Source organism: Seriola lalandi, unplaced genomic scaffold (genome assembly GCF_002814215.2).
Source record: "Seriola lalandi dorsalis isolate HSWRI2012SDOR001 ecotype SW California unplaced genomic scaffold, Sedor1 jcf7180002054795, whole genome shotgun sequence".
Lineage (NCBI taxonomy): Eukaryota > Metazoa > Chordata > Actinopteri > Carangiformes > Carangidae > Seriola > Seriola lalandi.
In genome coordinates this window covers 2086799-2108973 of record NW_019525348.1, presented here as the reverse complement: position 1 = coordinate 2108973, position 22175 = coordinate 2086799, and the positions used below count along the sequence as shown (strand labels likewise).

The 22175-nt window shown below is 40.2% G+C and overlaps 1 protein-coding gene across 1 annotated transcript; it reads left to right on the top strand.

Moving 5' to 3' along the window:
* The first annotated feature begins 1293 nt into the window (after positions 1-1293).
* On the top strand, positions 1294-11665 carry ogfrl1 (opioid growth factor receptor-like 1). The gene is made up of 7 exons (XM_023425698.2): positions 1294-1589; positions 3016-3102; positions 3272-3350; positions 3671-3749; positions 5058-5124; positions 6468-6613; positions 7861-11665. Exons 1-7 carry the CDS (start codon positions 1404-1406, stop codon positions 8408-8410), a joined length of 1194 nt encoding a protein of 397 aa, XP_023281466.1. The 5' UTR covers positions 1294-1403; the 3' UTR covers positions 8411-11665.
* The last annotated feature ends 10510 nt before the right edge of the window (positions 11666-22175 follow it).

Genomic DNA, 22175 nt, shown 5'->3' with positions numbered 1-22175 from the left:
TGATATGAGGATTGAAACCGAGATATAGTGACATTTTGTATTTCTATCAACTGGAAACTATTGGCACATATCTTCTGTTTATAAACAGGAAATACATAAACTACCCTCACGGTTTCCCTTTGTTCATGAAGTGACATGAGTGCGTGCGTGTGTGTGTGTGTGTGTGTGTGTGTGTGTGTGTGTGTGTGTGTGGTGGTACCGTAACCTACTCCTGTCCCTGTGTCACGTGACGTAGCTCTGGTCCTGATGCTGCTGTTACCGGGATCTTGTATGAGGGGTGATTAATGCCACACAACAGTAGGTGGAAGGGATCCGTTAGCAACATGACTGGACCAGGCTAAAATACTGGTTTCACACTGTATCATCTTTAGAAAAACAGACAGCAACACACAACATACACTATACAAATAAAATTTTGGAAAAAAAAAGAAACACAAAAAATAAGATTATGGGTTGGTTTAGACGTGATGTGGTGTTGTAAATTAATTGGGTTGCATGTGCTGTTTTTCAACATTGTCATAAAATGCATTTAAGGCACTCTGAGCACAACCTGTCTATCTACATACATATGTTTTTGCCTACTGTGTAAAACATTTATAGTTGCCAAAAAATGTCTGGTAAAAAAAATAATGTTACAGAAAAACAAATCTATGTGGAATTTAATTTTTTAGTTCATTTATTTACTTGATAGGGACAATGCAATTCAGCATAGTCTCAAAACAGGGTCCGTAGTTGGACTTTTACATAGATAATGTAATTAAAACAGTCAATAGCAAAAACAACACAAAACAGACAACACCCTGAGGATTGGGTTGCATCAGGGCCATGTTAACATTAAGTTTAGTATACAGTGATATGTCATACTATATGACTTAAACAAGCTGAGAAATATAGCAGTGCAGCTTTATTTAACACAAGTAACTGAATGGGAAAATTATGTTGAACTTCAGCTATTTTAAATGGATTTACTAGAATAAGTACACATTTAGTGATGCAGCAAACTGTCCAATTCTAACAATTACTCAAATCAATGACAGCAATAAACTGCAAATGTTTTTCTTTAATTAACTTGCTGGTGATATATACAGTCTGCCAATTAATTCATTTGATTTATTTTTTTAAAAACTATCAAGACAGTTAATACTTACTCCATTCAAAATAAAGATTTGTAGCTTTAATTCGTCCACCTGCTTCTCAGTGGCACTAATCCCCCCTCATACAGAAACAAGCATCATCGCTGCTGATCTGGAAATTCCCCTTTCCTGCCATTTAAAAGCTCCGCTCTGAGGGCAGTGTGAGCCCAGCGCTCTGCGAACTGAATAACGAGGTTGTGAGCTAAATTATGTAATATTCTGTGTGAAGAAGAGGATAATAAAGAAGAGCGGGTTTTGCATGTTTTTTAAATGGGAAATCTGTTGGGCAGCTGGCGTTTCAAGGAGCCGAGTACCGTTGAGGAATGCGACTCGACGTGGGGATCGGACTCGGAGAGCGACGAGCCGGCGGCTGAAGATGACAGCGGCATCTCCGACTCCGTCAGCGCGGCGGAGAGCGACCGGGCCGCCGGAGACCCTGGAGACTCGTCCCCGCAGGTAGAGTCGGAGTTATGATAGATGCATGTGTTGACATAGGGGATGGGGGGGGGGGGGGGGGGGGGGGCACGGTGCGGTAACATGTGCCACCGGCAGCGCATAATATTGACAAGGCCAGGACACAGAAAGGGCAACCGAGTAGACCCGATACACGCTGCTGTCTTCATGGGGAGAGCGTTCAGCCTCCGCCAAACTTCATTCAGAAATACATCAGTTTTATGTATCGTTGGTTAAAGCCAGCGATATGAACACGATGTCAACTTTCATGCTACACTTCTCATTGTGGCGTTTAATCAACCAGGTAGCACTTCACTGAAATAGTCATCTAGCACTTTTACTAATGTTCACTAAAAAAGACAGCTGACTGTAAAACAGTTTTTAAAATTGAGATGAATTTACATACACTTCTGCTTAATGTATTACACATCATTTTAAAAGGATTAAAAACCTGTTACACGGTACTGTGAAAATATACCTGCAAACATAGCATTATAGACTCCATACTGCTGTATACGCTTCATTTTATCAGTTAATCACTAAAGGTAGTTGGTTAGTCTCAATATTGCTTTTCAAAATGAAGTTATAATATCTGCCTGCTGGTGTATGCAGGCAATAAAATATTAAAATAATGATTATGATCACAGTGGCCTGAATTATCAGAATAGTTGATGTTCGACTACATCACACTGTGTCAAAATATTAAAACCAGCAGGTTGTAACAGGAGTATCTGAAGACCTGTGATTCAGTGGATGAAGTCAAGTCAGTTTTATTTAAATAGAAATCATAAAATCAGTCATAAAATCATAACAGAGACTCAGGATGACTCTTTATTAGATTTCAAATTGGTTAAATCAGACTATTGTTTTGCCACGATTGCAACCACACATCACATTTCTGTGAAGAGGACATTTAAGATGCAGTTTGCACATTGTAACGTAATTTCAGGATCAGGTCAAAATCACGAAAGCCACAAACAGACACAAAAAAGCTTCATACAGAATATAGCTTTTAGTAGTGCGTGATTAAAACATGAAACCCGGTTTGGCATAATTCAGTATAGTATGGATTAATCTAGTTAGATATAACAGGATTAGCCAGCCCTTCTGATCAGTGGAAGTTAGCATGACCCAGATTTTATTAGAGAATCAATCCTAGTTTCTAGCGTCCTTTTGTCATGATTGCACGGCAGCGCTGATGTGAATTGTCCTCCTTTGCTAGAAAGAAATGGATGATGACAGTCGTCGACCTCAAAAGCAAAGTCTGTGCTTTTAATTCAGCTGAATGGCAGATGAGCGCTACGCTGCATCGGTTCAAACACAAGCTGTTTTGTTTTTTTGGTTATTTTTTGACTCTCTTCTTTTGTTCCTTTTTTCTTCATTTTTTAATGTTTTTTTAAATTTCTTTCTTTCTTGCGCCTTTTCTCAGCTGACTGACTCCCCAGAGTCTGTTCCAAAGATGAAGAGGAGTTTCTATGCTGCAAGGGACCTCTACAAATACCGTCACAGCTACCCGGTACACACACACACACACACACATACACACAAGATTTTGTCATTGTGGTGCCATTGATATCCAAAAATGTAGAACCACCTCAATGCACAGTTGCTTTCTGACACACACACACTCACACACACACACACAGTGTTGACACCCTGTGTGATCTGTTTGATCTTTTATGCAGAACTACAAAAGGCCGCGGCAACCCAACGAGTACCGTAACCTACGCTTCTATCTGAACAAGATCCCTCTAGTACCTGATGGTGAGCTCATGCACACACACACACGCACGCACGCACGCACGCACGCACGCACGCACGCACGCACGCACGCACGCACACACACACACCCTTTATGTATGCAGACCCCCTGCCACTGTGGAGAGAAGAGCTGTTGGCTTTGGGTTTAGTCTTGTTTGGCTAAAGGTCATGTTTGACTGGGAAGGACCAGCAAATTAGTGAACTTATCCAATGTTTTAACATGCTCTTTCTCTCTCTTTTTTTCTCTCTCTCTCTCTCTCACACACACACACACACACACAATAAAACCTGCATGACAGCTAATCAGCCCCGTCTTTTCTCAGGTATCTATATAGAGGAGATTCTGTCTAAGTGGCGAGGCGACTACGACAAACTGGAGCACAATCACACCTACATTCAGTGGTGAGACATTTCAACTGCTGTGTCTGTTTCGATGTCATACACCTGTCACGTGATTGCATCAACTCCTGGTAGTTGACCGGATTATTTATTGGGTGTTAGAAGCCATGGTAACTGACATGTCAGAGCTGCTATTTTCTGTCTAGTTGTCAAGCAAAAGTCAACAGAAATAAAGTGAGGATTTCATCAGCTGCTCTTCCTGCATGTAAAGTATGGGATGTTTTAGAAATAGATGTGACTTTGACTGGCGGCTTTTGTCGGCTGTAGCTAGCTGGCTAATTAAGGTAACATTAGCTTCAGTGATAGTTGATTTTTTTAAGGGTTCAAGCCGACTGGTTTTGAAATGGGAACCGTGTTAGATACAGTATGTGCTATATATGCCAGCACGTGCTAACACACCATCTGATGAGGCCAGTAGAAGACGTAGAAATAAAGAAACAGAGTTGTTCGTTCACTGCCGCGTACAGCTAGCTGGTCGTGGTATTATCAGTATGATGAGGTGAAATGTAATTTTATTCTAGCGTGATCCTGTTTGTCTGCTTAGCTTACACACATTCCTATTTTCAAACTGTGTTTCACCTTTAACACTAGAGGAGAAAAGGCTTGGTGATGTGTGAAGGTAATAATCTCTGTGTAGGTAACGGCAGGTGGGTTTGCAGGACAGAGATGCCAACGTTACTCTGAGCTTTGATAGCTTCCAGAACCAGCCCCCACACACTGGAAAAATACTGAACTGTGCTAATCATGGATGAGGCTTTTTTTTTTTATCATGTAACCTGCAAACCTACAAACTAATGTAGTTAGGTAATGATATTCTCTTTCGCTGTGCTCCTGATGTGCTACACTGTATGTAGTAAGATGGTTAGCTGGACGTGCTAACATTCTGCAGCTTATATGAGAGCTGTTTAATCCATTTATTACACGTATGCTCTTGTATTGTTGGTTTTGGGAAGACTAAAAAAAAAGCCTGTCAAACTCCTCATATACAGAGTATCTTACTGAACGTATCTTTCTTACTATACACAGCTTCAGCATGTAGAGAGATCCACATAGTTATGAGAGCAAAGCTATGATTGATGAATCGTTGTTGGAGGAGTTCAGTGAATGGTTATTTTAGCTCATACACCTGTGGAGATGTCTGAGGGAGCAAAAGTGCGACTAACCTTCTTTACTTTACTTTGTGGTGAACAGCATTAGCAACTTAACTAATAATCTACATTATTTAATCAACAAAACTGCTCTCATATGATTATTTATTGTTAATTATTGATTATTTATCATGTATTTTTTATTCCTTTTTTTGTGTTGCAGGCTGTTCCCATTAAGAGAACAAGGGCTCAACTTCTACGCACATGAACTGACTCAGGATGAGATCAAAGTAAGACACACACAAGTAAACTTACATATAGACGCGATATACAGTGTGAATGTGTGAGCTTTTTTTTACACTTCCTCACTGAGTCAGTGCTTAGCTTCCATTCAACCAAAAAAAATAAGAATAGTTTTTCCATGTGTGAGCAGTTACTAAAAGGGACGAAACCACCATCTTCACAGGAAGACAGTGGGGGGGTAGTTGGGGAAGTTTTGGCTCTTGACACTTCAATGTTATTGAGTGCAAATTTGTCTTTGAGCAAATTTAGATGTGGTTTGAGTGAAACAGACTTTATATCATTATGCTCCATCTGATCTGATCACCCATGATGCGTGCCAACCACAAAGACGGAGACGTACCTGTGTGTGTTGGGCTCTGTTCAGAACATCCACTCTCTTACTCTACAGTGAATCAGCCATGTTGTAGCGCCGGTCTTATTTTCAACTGTGAATTTAATCTACTATATTGTGAAAGTGCTGCAGAAGAAGAAGTCATCTCGCTGACAGGCTAGACGCTGATATTAGCTGCTAGCTAATGTGATTTTACTACCCGTTGAGAGTGCCTGGCGAGCATAAGGCTGGGAAACCAACCGGCTGCGTTACGTGTGCACGGCGGCTGTGGAACATCTTGGTTTTCATTTCGGCGCCCATCTTATTGAGTTAGAGCCAACACACTCCCTGCGTGACGTGAAGCGTGAGACGCGTGCCTGCTGGTGTCATATTGACATCATTCCACTACAGTTGTCTATGTCTCGGTTGAATCTGAATATGACACAGACATGAAAAAATATGAATATATATATAACCCTTGTAGCAGCTGCACGTGGAGACAGTGGTATTTTAGTGACATTATCAGTCAAAAATAAATCAGAAATGAATTTATGATGAAAAGAAATCCAACATTTAAGTCGCCTGCAAACTATTGAGAGAGATAGAGCTGCAGCAGCTGGTGTGAAAACACATACCCATGCAAGCCGTGCAGGCGTCATGCACACGAAGGCGGTGTGTAGACACAAATTAAAACATACGTGGCACATAAAAGATGTGAAAAAATTGTATGTCATGCAAGATAGCATGTATGATGCAGATGCGCTGACGTTCGTTTATGCGACAGAGAATTATTACAAATATCCGATGCACAATTATGTAGCAGTTTAACATCCAAGTAGCATCAGACACATATCAACTGCTGCAACTGCTGCCTGCAGTGAGTTTTCTATGTAGCAAACACTATATAGTAGGTGAAAGAGTGAGTGGACAGGTGGACAATATGAACACAGCGTTGGTCTCTGATGTACTGATGTACTGTGTTCATATAGAAATAAATATATCTGTACTGAATCCTGTCAGGAATTCCAAAGCACTCGTGAAGCTAAGAGGAGATTCCTGGCGGCCTACTCCCTGATGTTGGACTTCTACGGCATCAAACTGCTGGATAAGAGCGGAAATGTTGCTCGTGCTTCTAACTGGCAGGAGCGCTTCCAGCACCTTAATGAGTAAGCAGCATACACACACACACACACACACACACACACACATTGTTCAGCAGCTTAGGGGTGTAGAACCTTGTGTCAACTTATCGCTCACTTGCCAAACGCTGCTTATTTGTCCTTTAGCAAAGCAATTATTCTGAATCCCATGCAACTCAATTGTTCCTGTATCAGCAGCCAAATGTGAAACAGCATGTTTTAAGTCAACAAACAGATGGTTAAGTGGTAATTTAAAGGGTAATTTTTTTCTTTCACATCCTATTTTGGTGGTTTCATGGCCTGAGAGAAGTCATCGCGTTGCCAAAGAACCACCTGAATGTTAATTGTTGGAGTTTGTACTTGTTAAATATGTTTTTTCTCCTTGCACCCAGCAAGGTCTCTGGCTGTTAGCAGACCTCCTCAGGTCACAAGCCTCCTCTAAACCTTAGCTCCTCATTCTAATGGTTTCCATTATCCCAGCCACCTGAAAAACAACAAATACTCAACCATAAAACAGCTGCTCGATACAGTTTTACTCCTTCTCCTTGCTTTTAACATCCCATCAAATATTCACAAAGTCTTTTGCATCTGGTTCACCATGGTCTCTGGTTTTCTCTCAGGTCAAACTACTATCAGAAATAAAACCATTCTTAATAATTAAGGTTCTGCAGTCTTTTGATGGATAAAGTTTATTAGTTTATTCTGAGCCGCATCTTTGATGTGAGCAGTTACCATGGTTACAAGAGCCGTTCTCATCTATTGCGAGGCTAGTAGAAGAAAAGGTGCTATTTACATGTTCATACCAGACTGTAATAATTCACATACAGAACAGGCAGGTGACTCTGCTCCTCAGTTAAACAACAAATGGAATAAACAAGCAGCTAAAACAGAACACTGAGTGTTTTCCTGAAATCTGCTATATTTTTATTCAGTCAGCTCCTCAGAAGAGAGGCTCGGAGCCTCCTCTCTTCTGATTGGCTCACCTGTAGTTACTAGAGCTCCAGAGAAAAGCCTGAGAGAGGAGATGTTAAACTACACTGAGATGGTTTTTGGTTCTTAAAACCACAAAAATATCTTCTTATGGATCAACACTTCAAATGAAACACTGGAAAAATGTAAAATATGGGCCTTTAATAAAGCTTGTCATAGTTCTTAGTTTCATTATTGTGAAATAAATGTCGCCAACAGATAGTTTTTGTTTTATCAGAGTTTCCTCCCTCGTCCAGTTCTTACAAACCTCTTTACCTACTTCTCCTGTGTTCTTCTTTTTTAAGGTCCCAGCACAACTACCTGCGGATCACTCGCATCCTGAAGTCTCTGGGTGAACTGGGTTACGAGGCATTCAAGGCCCCACTGGTTCGCCTCTTCCTGGAGGAGTCGCTGTGCCACAACACCCTTCCAAACATGCAGCACAGCGTCCTGGAGTACTACGTCTACACCATCCGCCTCCCGGCCACCCGCAGACGCCTGCTTCGCTACGCCCGCCAGCACTACAGGCCCGCCCACGCCTTCCTCTGGGGTCCACCACCTAAAAGGCGAGGTGGAAGCGGCGGCACCGGAGGTAGTGTGGGTGCTGGGAGCAGTGGGATCAGAGCACCTGCTCCAACACCAGAGCAACAGAGGAGAGAGGAGGACAGCACCACCTCTACAAGAAATGCGATTATTGTGTCTTCCCATGATGCCATGATGTGCCAGGATTTGGCTGGAGGAGGACTGAAGGGCTGCACAGTACTCGGGTCTAATATGGCTGGACTGGAGGGGGCGTTGATGTTGGTGGGAACTAGAGGAGGGAGGAGCGAGTATAAAGAAGTTGTTCCTTTGTAGGGAATAGGAATAAGGTTGGATTGTTCAGGTTTTACAGCAGAAAAAACAAAAAAAAAACTTTTTGAAATTAAACCAATTCAATTGTAACAAACGAAGAAGAACTTTACTCTTAGCAGACCCCATAGGACTCTGAAACCCAGGGTCAGGACAGTAAAACTCATTAATAGTTATAGCTTGGAATCTGATAAACATGTTATTAGAATCAATTCAGGTTAAGGGCTTAACATAAACTATGATAGTATTCATTGCAGATTATTCAGTTTTACTGTATTAGGGATAATGATGTGGGACTGGGGTGTTTGGGGGGGCTGGGAGGTCGTATACTGAGCCAAGCTAAACAATCTTGCCTTGGACCAAATCCCAAAACCATCTGAACCAGGAGAGACCCAAGAAAGAAAGAAAGAAAGACAGAAGACTGCCTTATTTAATGTTGGATCTGTGGCAGGTGTGAAATATGGTTTCTGATTCAAGAGCATGTTAGGACCAAAGCTTACCTGCTGATTGGCATGTTGGTCACATGATGGTTTTGGGAAACTGTCCTGCCTACTCATCAAACACTGTAGCTGGAGTTCCACTGAGCAGCAAGCTGGACTGAGCTCACTTTGTACAGGCGCTGTAAAGTGAAAATTATAATGTGAAGAGCGAGATCAGGGAGTTTTTTCCTCTTTTTTTTCAAATTCTGTGAAGTGATATTAGGGGTACATAAAAGAGGCCAACTGGCTGAGGTGGGTGGGTTTGTCATAGCAATACATGGAAACCATATTTTTGAGCTTGACTTGAAATTCTCGTGACAATAATAATAATAATAATAATAATAGGCACAACTCAATATTTATCTGCTTTTTTTTCAATTTTACTGTCTTCAAGTTGAAGGTAGCAGCTCCCTCTGAAAATTGTACAGAACTATAGAGCAAAAAAAGAGACTTGTTTGTGACTTTATATCTATAAGAAACAGTTAAGAATAGAGGCTTTTTAGTGACATCAAAACTCTCCTGTAAACTACGACTGGCACCATGGAGGTCTGCTTGAACAGTGGCTAGGTACAACTGACAGCTAAATATACCCTAATATTTTCAGCAAGACCTAGCTAAAACTAGTATAACAGTCTCCTATAGTAAATCCTCCTTCATGAAGGTTAAAATATTCAGTAATTGATAAAACTGTGCTAAAGAGGTGTTGAATCCAGTCTATGATGCCGTTGAACTGCATTGCATTATGTACCTACCCTCATTCAAAACAATGAGGGTAGGCTAAACTAGTAGTTAATTATTCCCCTCCTTGCCGGGGACCCTAAGGCCCCTGGGTGAAAACCGCTGGCCGAAACAACTGATTTACCGCTCTTTGTATAATTCAATACACTTCAACAGCACCTCAAACTGCAGCCTCCCAAATGATCAACAGTTGAACAAAAACTGAACATTATAACCTTCATGAAGGAGGATTTATTTTTAGGCTGTTGTATTAGACATTTTATCTAGGTGGACTTAATTAACTGGCAGTTGAGTTTGGTATCCATGTTGTTTCAGGGAAAGGGGGCAGTGTCATTTGTTTTTGAAAATGTAGATTACTGTGTCTTTTTTAACACTAGTTTATATGCAAAAATTACCACATTAAACGTTCAGATAGATAAGTAGTTAACAAGCTAATTTAGAGTAAAATAAAAATGATAACACTGGCTGGTAGAGGTCGTTTCAGAGAGATACATCCTCCATTTTGTATTAACAATGGAAATAGGTCTAGTTTAGGCTAACAGGGCAAGCAATAGATCAAAGTGCATTTTATTTTACATGATCTGTTGTGCTTCTATAGACTGTGAATATTAAATAAGATCAAATATTACACTTTTATCTCAAATTAAAATGGTATTTGAATTTTCAAATTAGAAAGCTAGAAAGAAACTACTATGGTTTTAGGGCTAACATGCTAACATTCATGACAAAACGATTTCATCATCAGTACCAGAAAACCTCCAACATGGCTGCCACAGGGTGTGTTGTGCCACCTAAAAGCCTTCTGCACTTAACAGAACATGGTGACTGGATGTGGACTGTGAATGAAGTTAATGTATCACAGATGGTGTGTCATGTGTTGCACTTTTTTGACAATCTGTGTCTTCCAGTCGAAAGCGCTGTAGGTTTCTTTCTCCAAATTATGGATCTACATATATAATCTTATGAATGGTCAGGAACTTGCTGCGTGATGAACATTATTGATTGTTATATACTATATAATCTAACCTTGCAATAATTTGGCTAAATGATATGTAAAATTTAACCATGTTATACGTATGTAGTTTTCAACCAGGCAACACATAATAATTGGTGATGCTGTTGACTTTGTTGAATACAACAATTAAAAGCTTGTAGGGCTAAGTTTGTATAAGTGCTACTGCTGATATCTTTGTTAGATATTCAATTTATTCAAAATTGTACATTTACATAACAAAAAATGTCCCACAAAAATATGATTTCTCGCTGGATCTGTACTCTAATGAGGGTGCAGGATCCAATAGCATGTAGACCATTATTCTAACTGAGCTTTTCACTGACAGCCAAACTTTTTTTTTTTTTTTTAATTAAGATTGCCATCTTCCCAAAGCCATCATATCATCACCGTCATCATATCATATCAGATGTTGGCAGCATCACCTTGCTTGTGTTTGTGCTCGTGCAATAGATAGATAGATATCTGTGAAACTAAAAGCCATGTGAGGTGTAATGCGGCGGCAGTGCGTACGATCGGGACTTCAACGCTTCCTCCTGACTGGTTCAGCTGTTCTTCCTGTAGGATACGGCCTTGTTTTTCGTTATCTGACAAGGCCTCTACACCGCTTCCCCAGCCAAGTGTATCTGATATAATTGTAAAAAATAACTTCAGGTGAATAATGTGATCACATGGGCTCAAGTATCTCAATTTTTAGTATATTGTACGTGTACATATATGTGTGTGAGTGCGTGTGGGTATGTGTGTATCTGATATTCTTAAGTGCCTCTTTTGTATTTTTTATGTTTATCTGTATGTTTTAAGGAGTGTCTTTCCCAGCTAATTTCCTGTACATCCTGTTTTTTGTACAGCATTTTGATATTTACATTATTGTTTTCATTATAGTCATACACAGTACAGTATGAGTAACATTAATGTACAGTTACAGCAGGAATAAATCCCATAGGAACTGGTATAGAGGAGAGGTTAATAATATATAATACTTGAAACTGTTTGTATCTTGCTTATTGATTAAAATGTGATTGTTCCATAGATGACTATTCACTAAGCTTGCTGAACACACCTGTGTTTTGTCAGTGTTTTTCAGCAGAGGTGGTCCACGGTTGGATGTTTGCCCTAAAATGTGAAATTTGCCACAGTTTACTCAATAAAACTGGGGATGTGGATTAAGAAATTTTTCAACTGAGAGAGAGTTTAAAGAAAGTGAGCGTTGTGCATTATGTGTAGATTTAAGTTGATGAGCACATGTTAGTCAGGTTCTAGGGGCAGGGATAATCTCACTGATTGGTTTGCTGAACAGCTACCACTGTTAAATCAACTCATGGTAGAAGATTAAACATGCAAAAACTTTCTAATACTTAAAATGACTAAGATTATCTGCCTGACTTCTAAAACATGACTGACATCAGAAGCTCTAATCTGACTGGAGCTAATGTCGTATTAATATGCACATGGAAGCCACATAAGAATATGGGAAAAAAAAAAAAAAAAATGCAGCAGGTTAATGGTGTCACAGGCGGAAGCTCTAAACCAGTGGTTGGCAACTTGCGGCCCTTGGGCCAAAACTAATTATTTTAATTATTTATTATTTATTATTATATTATAATTATTATTTAATTATTATTTTTATTTTAATCTTATAATATTGAACTGACAGTCCCACATTCATTTTTAATGTCCAAATAGAGAATCTACCCCCACCTGAAGATGCTTATACTTCTATCCATGTTGAGAGCGAATGACAGACACGGCCTTTGTTTGCACTAAAGAGATTGTCAGATTTTAATCTGAAAAGTTCGGACAGGAAGTTCCTCAGGTTCCGTTGCTTGACATCCCTCTGAAATAGTGGACATACTATGTGATATGAAAAATAACACCTGTTCAGTGTCTGTGGGCCACAGCACCACGTGAACAGTAACAAAGTAAATTCCTGTTGCATTTTTATCAATCAGTTTCTTAAATTAGCCTTTGATTATGTTCTGGCCCGACATTTAATAGATTAGAAAAAAAATCAGCCCCACCCCTGGTCTAAACAGTTGAATATCCCACCCCCCCACTCAAGATAAACCTGCAGAAACCAAAGCCTACATGACTTGTTGCTACACGGATTTGGAAAAGGTCGCCAAATGCACACATTTCTGCACAATAGGAAATGAACACATTCACGCACAGAGGAACTTACGATACACAATATGAAACACAAGGATGACGCTATGTCGAGCACACTCAGCATGTGCTAGATCAGGTGGATTGTGGTAAATGCTAGATTGAATCAATCGAAGGGGTGCTCTGTGATTGGTGGTTACAGTTAGCAGCAGGGGTCTGACAGCGAAACAACCACAGCAGCTTTAGTCTCTACAGCTGATCCAACCTAGCACCAAGCTGGAGTTTGTTATTAAATCAATATAGATCTGACCCTGACTGCATGCTCTGGCCTGGGAGCCCTCACGGTTTTGGCGCCTATGAAAGGCGTTATGTTAGAAGCTCAGTAAAAAAAGTGAAATTTTCTTAAATCCCAGCGCTGTATGTCGAGATACTGGAGCTGGAAACGGGGCCGAAGATTACTGAAACGTACAAAAACACAGAATAACTGACATCCTCCAGTGTACACAGAGGTTGGTCATTCTTGACAGTCAGAGAGGAGCATTTACTTGACCCTCAAATCCCAGCCCTGTCACAAGCAGCTTCCCATCTGAGCTTGATGTTGGACTGTCACTACATATCTTAACCCTTTTGGGGGGGGGGGGGGGGGGTGTAAGGTGTAAGGCTTTTCCACCAGAAAAGTAAATATGAATATAACTGAATGAGCATGTACAGTATGTGACATATAGGTTTAAATACTGAATATTGGGTTGGAAATAGAAATAGAAATAAAAGAATGTCAGTCATGAATAATTATCATTTGTCTTTCACTGATCAGTTAATACAGATAATTGTGACCGCTGTTTTCCTCTCACTATTATTTTTAATGCTAACGTATAAACCGCTTCAGTCTCGTTCAGAGATTATAAATGTCTGTTGTTCAGGTTAATGTTCAGAGTGTAATCTTTACACGCACACACACACAAAGCTATGGAATACCGTTTTGTCCTGTGTGTGAAGATGGTTAAATGACACTGTTGTGTCATTTATTTTACACTTATAATTGACCTTTGACCTTGAAGTTGCTAGTGATGCACAGGGACAGTCTGACAACAGAGATGGAATGAAACATGTCTGCTCAGCTTTCCTTGACTGTGATAGTTTATCAGTTTAATAACAGCAACATGTTTTCAGTGGGACGTGTCTATGTCCAGGGGTTTACAGTGGGAACTAAACCTGCTATGAGTAGAAAGGAGATGTAAGTACACTGAACCTTCTTTGACATTAAAAACTTTTCTGCCTCATTGCTTCTGACACACCCCACAACCCTCCTTCCACTTCAGCACAGTCAGTTTCACTGCAAACACCACTGGCACAGGTGAGGGTGGAAAGACAATTTGCCCCTGACAAAAATATGTTGCTGGGGTTTTTTTTAAGGGCAACTTATCTAAATTTAGAATAAGCAATACCTCTGGAAAGTACACCTTAAGGGTGGAGGTACTTCCTCTCTGACAGTAAGTGGTTTTACAAATTAGTAGCTTGAACCTGAAAAACAGAGTCAATCAACAAACATGTTGTAGTTTTTGGGTGGATTGCATATTGGTTTATATTTAGTCAAGTCAGTTCAATTTTTATTTGTATAGCGCCAATTCAGAACAGAAGTTATCTCGTGGCTCTTTTCAAATAAGGCAGGTCAAGACCTTCTCTTTATAATATTTTAATATATATATTTTAAGAGACCCAACAATTCCCACCAAGAGCAGCACTAGGCGACAGTGGCAAGGAAAGACTTCCTTTTAATAAGCAGAAACCTCAAGCAGAACCGGACTCAGGGTGGGCGGAGCCATCTGCCTCGACCGATGAGAGAGAGAGAGAGAGAGAGAGAGAGAGAGAGAACACAAATGAAACTAACTTAACTTAAAATCTGAGCGAAAGCTACTGAACTTTAAACTTGAGATGAAAATACATTGGTTTAAAACAATAATCAGTTATAATGTATATATGATAACCTCTTAAATGACAATGACGGGTTGTTTCTGGGGGTCTGGGGGAGCCTGGCTAGTTTTGCCTGTCTAGAAAAATTGAAATCGTTGCAGTTATTGAATATTAATACAGCAAACACAGCAAAACATTACTGATTGGACCTTTAAATTTTATTCATTTAATTTCTATCATCGTTTTTGTACATATTGCATATGTGATTAATACATCGTAATATACACAACATAGAACAACAAGGGCCATGTGAGCCATCAGCTTGTGTTACTCTTGGATCAAACGTGTCAACATCACGATTCATAACCGGAGCATAATTTCATGTCTCATTTGTGATCACAGCGGTTGTGAGTTCTGCTTGGAAGCCTGCATTAATTGCTAATGAATGTTATTTGTATAACTCATTGTTAGTTTATCCTATCATCATCTGTTTTTATTACACAATTACACAGTTATTTGGATAAATGATCCTGTTGGTAAGGCGTGAAAAACATCAATGCACATTCATATAGGATTAAATTAGACTGTGACAAACAGACAACCGGCAGATTAATAACAGCATGACAGCAGATATTTTACCTGGGAAAGCGCTCACAAAAATGACACACTGCAGCATTTGTCAGAAAGCTTGACAGCCTTTATTTCAGTGTATAACGCAGCCTGAATGTATTGTTAATACTTCATCATGTACACGGCCCGTCCTGAAGCTTCTTACAGTCAATCATGTGACAGCTGTGCCTTCCAGAGCCAAGGCAAGAAAGAAATACACCAGCACAAAGACCACATCTGTTGCAGCAGATCTGCCAGCTGAATAATAGGATTTAAGTTGTTAGTGAGGAGAGCTGGAGAGGCACAAGGAGCCACGCATTGTGTGAATAGCGAACTGACTGAAGACCTCTCCGAGACAATTGTTTTCTCCATGGAGAAGTTGAAAGATAATAAGTGGGATACGATTAGAAATCTCGCTGCCATCTGGAGAGGGCTTAAGCAGAAAGATGTGACGCCAGAGCCTTCAAAGAGCGTCGGCTCGGTTGTAGTGCGACTCATCTCGCTCCTGTTGAACCTTTTCTTCTTCTTTTCCCGTCAGTAACGGCGTCCATCCCTCCTCTCGTCTCTGACGCCTCTGATGAACGTTGATGAGAAAACACCAGATAGGAGAGACGAGCTGTCAAGAGAGCGGCTTCACGTGGTTCTGAACGTCTCTACCATAAGAGTTATGCTGTACGCATGATGCACGTATTGAAAATGGAAATCTTTGTTTTATGATTCCTCCGCGCCGGAGGCATATTGTTTTTATGTTGTCCGTCCATACGTCCGTTCTCAAGGACACGATATCTCAGTAACGCCTTGATGGAACTTCTTTCAATTTGGCACAAACATTCACTTGGACTAAAGGATGAACTCATTAAATTTTTGTGGACAAAGGTCAAAGATGAAGGTCCCTGTGACCTCACAAAACACTTTTTTGGCCATAACTCACAAATTCATTCATTAATTATGAAACGGTTTCACACAAAATGTCTATAAAGATGAAATGATGAAGTGATGATGTTTTGTATCCAAATGGTCAAAGGTCAACTTCGCTGTGACATCATAATGTTCTGTAAAAACACCTCTGGTCATTATTCAACACTGTAACTCTGGAAGGAGAGACTGTAACTTGGCTGGTTGGCGGAGGAAACAACCACAATGATGTAATCCTGGTTTTCCTCTTGTTTTGTGTTTACCGCTCCAGTCCACTATTTAATGAAGCCATAAAATATCCTTATCCTTATCCTTAGTTTCTTCACCAGTTCACTTTTAAAGTTTGACACTAATGTTCGTGTAGATCTCCGTCTTAGTCTTCAGAAATGTTTAACATGATCAGCTGCAGCTTTAAGACTGCACTGACATGTCACTGTGGCGTGGCGTGGTCTCGCTTCAGGACTGAGCTGTTGTCAGTAAGTGAAGGGATTTAAGACGCGTCACTGCTGTGAGTCAAATCAACACAACCGTCCCGTCTGTACACAGCAACCTGAGTAATCAAGGAGGAGGGTTTTAGAAGTTGGAAGATTAAATAACACTTAAAAATAGCAACGATGGCTCACATCGTTCCACAGAAGTGTTTATGTAGTGAGTGTGTGTTTGTTTATGTACTGTCTCCTACGTGCGCACTCTCCTAATTCATGTCGGCAGAATGAGCAGGGCTTCCATAATGAGCGTTCAGGCAGAAAAAGTGTAGGTGTATTTAATGATTGGTGTAGATGTATTCTGGCTTGTTTACATCCTAATCCAGAAAAAAATGGCACCAGTTCTCTGCTCATTATATAGTGTGAAAATGTGCATGTTTGTGTGTAAAAGACGCTGAGTGAAACTGCAAAGTCAGGTGATAATTCCCTTTCACATTACACAAGGCCGTTTGATCCACTGTTGATACAAATATTGATTTGTGCAGGTGTTTTGAGTTTAAAGTGACAAAGTAGTAAAATATGACGGTGGTTAAATACGTAGATTCCTTTTCCACAAACTCCGTGGCGGGGTCCTGGTGGAATCTGTATCCATTTTAAAGACATGACAGCTCGTGTTTATGCAGAGTGCATTTGAACATTCCTTTCCCACATTATGTTCTTCCCTAACATCCTGTTCCAGACCATAAATTATGCAAGAAATATACCAGCAAAACGCTGCGTGTCTGTGTGACTTTAAAGCACAGTGTGTGTCATACATCTTTAAACTTCCCAGGAGTCAGACTGCAGCCTGTAGACGTTTGGACTCTAGGCTCTAACAAGGTCGCCAGTGCGACAGCAGCACTGTGAGGCTGTCATGATGTTAGCAGCGCTTTGAGCTATAGATGCTAGCTGAAGCATGTTAATCATAGCAACAATAACAATGTTAATATGCAGATGTTTAGCAGATATCATGTTTACCATGTTTATCATTTTAGTTTGGCACGTTAGCATGCTAACATTTGCTCACAGACACTAAATAAAAGTATAGGGGGCGGATGGTGGAGTTTGGTTCATACATGAGAGATGATGAGAGATGATAGATGAACCCAAGCATGAACCCAACATGGACCCAAGTTACTACAGTTCATCCTGAGGTGGACGTGTCAGCACCAAATTTAATGGCAATCCAACCAATAGCTGTCAAGACCTTTCAGTCTTAACCACAAATAGAGTGCTGCAGGAAGAGTCATGAAACCTAGAAATGAGCGTCCTGTTCCCTCATGCTAAAGTCTGTGGCTTTTTGAATGTGTTGTTGGTTAGATGACTGACATAAGGTCTGTGGTTCACACAAGCTCAAGACACTTTCACATATTATTCTACAACATGAAATTCATCGGTGAATACCCCAGTCATGATTTTTTAAGCTTTTATATCTCCTAACAAGTGTCTAAATGAGACTACAGAGGTTGTTACTGCGTGATGTTACTTTCATCACGCAGAACACAAAACCTGATCTGTTCACCAGTCCTCCTTTACAGCCTCGCTGTGTTTGTAGGCAAGGCAGGTTTATTTATTTAGGCCATTCAGGAACATGGAAAATCAAAGTGCTTTACAGAGGCATGGAAATACATTAAAAGTAGAACATTGCATTTAAAAACAATAAAAACAAATTTGGATAAATTAAATATTTAAATGTCAAGATTACATAAAATCAATTCAGAAACTTAGGACACCATAAAATAAGTGCTGCAGTGATAAAAAAAAAAAGAAAAAGAAAGACATTAGAAACAAGGAAATGCAAACATGGCACAAGATTAAAAAGATGTTACATATGTAATTTACAGGTAAGCTGCAGCAAATAGTAATGTTTTAAGCTCTGATTTAAATGAGCCGACAGTTTCAGCAGATCTCAGGAAATCAGGAAGCTTGTTCCACAGGTGAGGAGCAGAAGATATATACTCACGCTTGTGCAAACTATTTGGAACTTTGTAAGAGGCTTTTGTAGAAGAGGTTAGTTAGAGGTTTAGTGGTGGTGATGTTGAAGTCTAATAGCTGATTGAACTTTCTGCTGATTGTGTTCAGGCTTCAAAGATCGTAGAGCGGTGTTCATTAGTGAAGATTATCCTGCTGAACAAAACCTGTCAGAATCATAAATTTTTGTTTTGTCACAGTTCCTGCCCCCCTGTGATTACCTGACCCCGCCCTAATGTGTTGCACCTGTGTCTCTTTGCCCCCCCCGCCCGAGTATTTAGTCTCATGCTGTGTTCAAAATCACCAACTACTCCTTATATAGTCCACTATATGTATATAGGGTATAATATTTCATACTATACATTCAGACAGCACTATTAAATGGTGAACTCCCTAAATAGTGGACTCATACTATCCCACAATGCATTGTGAAAAGTAGTGTACTACCGATGCTCACTAAGCAAGCAATATATACCATCATGCATTGTGCTTGTGCAGAGAAGCAACAGTGCAGAGAAAACGACCCGAGTGTCTGAAAGTGCCTTTTCATTTCAGCAGTGAGCTCACTGTACACTCCTCGGCATCGGACCTCCCGGATAGTGAGGAGGGAGGAGTGAGGGAGCGAGGGATTTCGGACACAACCTGAGTGTTCCTTCCCTCTGTGCCAGTTCGTCTTGTTCCACTTGCGACGGTGTTCCAGCCTTTTTGTTCCTGTGTGTAAGTTTATTAGTGAACCAGTGTACCACTAGTTTCAGCCTTGACCGTACCTTTAACCTGCTCATTTCGACTGTTGCCCTGTTGGACTGATTTCCAAGTACCTGTTTTTTTGCCTGAGTAAAGACCACTGAGTGTGTCTGAGTCGTCTGTCAGACATTTCCCTTTTTGCTCCAAATTCTAACTTCTGTTCAAATATGAAGGGAAAAAAAAAGACATATTTGATCTGTGACCATCTGTACGATCGAGGAGGGATTAGACAATGTGGGTTGTGTTCAAATGAATTAGAGCAAATTATGTAAATTCAAATTTTCTTTGAAAAACTGACAGCCCTAACATTTAATATATTATAGTGAAGCGGAAGGTCAATCTTATAAAACAGTTATTATCATTACATATCATCCTAATCATACATCCTAATCCTATTTTTCAGCATTTCCTCTTCAGTTGAATATATGCTCGTGCTGTTTGCCATTTGCATTATGTCATATGTGTGTACGTGTGTGTGTGCGCGTGTGTGTATGTGTGTGTGCGTGCGTGCGTCTCCAGTTTGGCACTTTCCTGTGCATTGTTGTCCAACAACAGATGGTGTCTCCATGTGCTTCCTGTGCTCTCATCTTCCATTTCCTCCCAGCGTGTCGTGCAGCACGCTGCTGCGCCTTTAAAAAGATATTTCACAATATTCTCCTCTCTCATCCTTGAGGGGAGATTGTGAAAGTTCAGACACTGCTGGAGTCTGGAAATCACAAGCACTCACTTATTTTCACAACAGTATGACTAAAGGCCGTGTCTGTAACAGCACAGTGCACCACAGCTCTATACTTTTTGTTTTTATGCTTTTGACAAGAGCTGATTTTTCTTTTTCCCTCTAGCCTGTCTGCAGATATCAATGCTGAGTCTGACAGCTGAAGCCTGGATGCCGCCACGTCAGGCAGATTGCACCGAGCAACTGGAGAAAAATGAAAATCGTAAAACTTAACCAAGCATTTTCTGCCTGCTCTTCCCTTCATCCATCAACCAGTTCCCTTCAGCAGCTGTTTTTCATAGCTCGAATTTCCCCCAAATTCATCCTGAAATATTCAATATCTTTAATATCTTTTTGAAACTTAGACACTTGGAAACCTTTAACTTGCAAAATATCTGTCGAATGATGGACAGAGTTGCACTTCTGCTCCTTCTTGTGCTCTGATGATACTCCCACACGAGCATGTCGGGATGCACAGAAAGCAAATCTAAAAATACTTTGAGTTTTATGTATATTGCATAAAGAAACTAAGACACATCCTGGGATGTTTCATTGTTCCCTATTGTCAGTTCAAATAAAGGTTTTCTAGTTTCTGTACAACCAAATCACAGTGTGTGCTTGACTTGTGCAATATTAACATACGCAGTACACACACACACACACACACACACACTGTGTCTGAAATCACTCCCTCTTCCACTCGCCCACTGCTCCCTGTGTGACAGACACTCAGTGGTGTACGCAGCAGTGAAGAGTAAATTCACTCATCATCACTTTACGTCATCACTGACAGGTGTAGAGTCGCACGACAGCAGGCGTCTTCACAACTTTAACATGTGATATATGTTTTTGTATTGAATATCCCATGAGGACTGCTTTTTTCATTGCATTGTGGGAATTTTTGAGGGTACTATGCTATATAAATGTCACATTCAAAATTCTGTCACTCGAATGAAATAATAAAAAAAAAAGTTATATCAGTGTTTTATTATTAGCCATGATGTCGAGTTCACTGCCTTTTCTGTAAGTCTGCGATCTTCCCTAAAAGCAATATAATTTGAACTGCTCATGACGGTGGTTTCCACTGGGCTGAAGAATTAACTGATGAATAAAGCCATACGAACAGACATTTGTGGTTTCTGTCTCTGAATATTAAGATGAAATCGCTTTTTTGTTCTGAGACGCGTCGTCACATCACTGCAACTCAACCCTGAAGGGCAGCGGTGCCAGACTGGGTGGGTTTGCACCCAGCTCAGCTACTGTTCATGTAACTGAGCAGGTACAAATAGTTTCGGTGGGTTATGATAATTTGGGTAATCTGCTTTTTATACCATTTGGATGTTTTCCACCTATGAAAACAATCAAAACTTCATGTCGTTTCAGTTTATTACAACTAAATTAAAACTTTCTCTCCTATTCCAATTATTAATTCTGCCGTATCTCAGTAAATCTGAGTGATAACTTGAACATTTTAATATAACATCTGGAATTTTTAAGTTTATGGCTGCCATTGTAATTACATTTTTCGTTTTTTTAAGGTTTTCAATTTGCCTTATTCTGATTAGAATTACAGAGGACCAAAACATTTCTTTCCAAAATGAAATGTAAAAATTGGGTCATGACTAAAAGGCCTTAAAGGCTCTGATTGGGATCATTTTTGACAGCGGTGTGCTTCTCTCTAATACTTTCTCCCTTTACTTTATCAAGGGTTTTTAAATTGTAATGAATGGCTCTGCAGCTGCAGAGACGCCAGCCAAAAAAATGTATTATTGCTTACAACTGAGCTATCAGTTGCAGCTTATAAACCCTAGTGCCAGTTATAAAACATCCACTTCAACTGGAGTCAGTGACGGCTGACGTTGACTGCAACATCTGCATGCATCTGTGCATTATCGCTCTATTGTGAGTCAGCGATCACTTCAGTCGACTCAGCGTGGATCGCCCGTCACATCAGTGACAGTAAGACTTGACTCCACACGTGTACATCTACTGCCATGTATGAAATATCCTGACTCTGCAGGCTTGCTGAAGGTGTTGTGTTTTTCGGTCTTGATGACATGCTGAAACTGTGTTTTGGTTTCGGGGGGGGGGGGTTTTCTCTGCTCTC

Bases quoted from the DNA above. Each gene is read 5' to 3' on its own strand.
- ogfrl1 (XM_023425698.2), top strand. From the start codon at position 1,404: ATGGGAAATCTGTTGGGCAGCTGGCGTTTCAAGGAGCCGAGTACCGTT. The intron at 3,750-5,057 runs GTGAGACATTTC...TTTGTGTTGCAG, and splicing joins AATCACACCTACATTCAGTG to GCTGTTCCCATTAAGAGAAC. The intron at 6,614-7,860 runs GTAAGCAGCATA...TTCTTTTTTAAG, and splicing joins CGCTTCCAGCACCTTAATGA to GTCCCAGCACAACTACCTGC.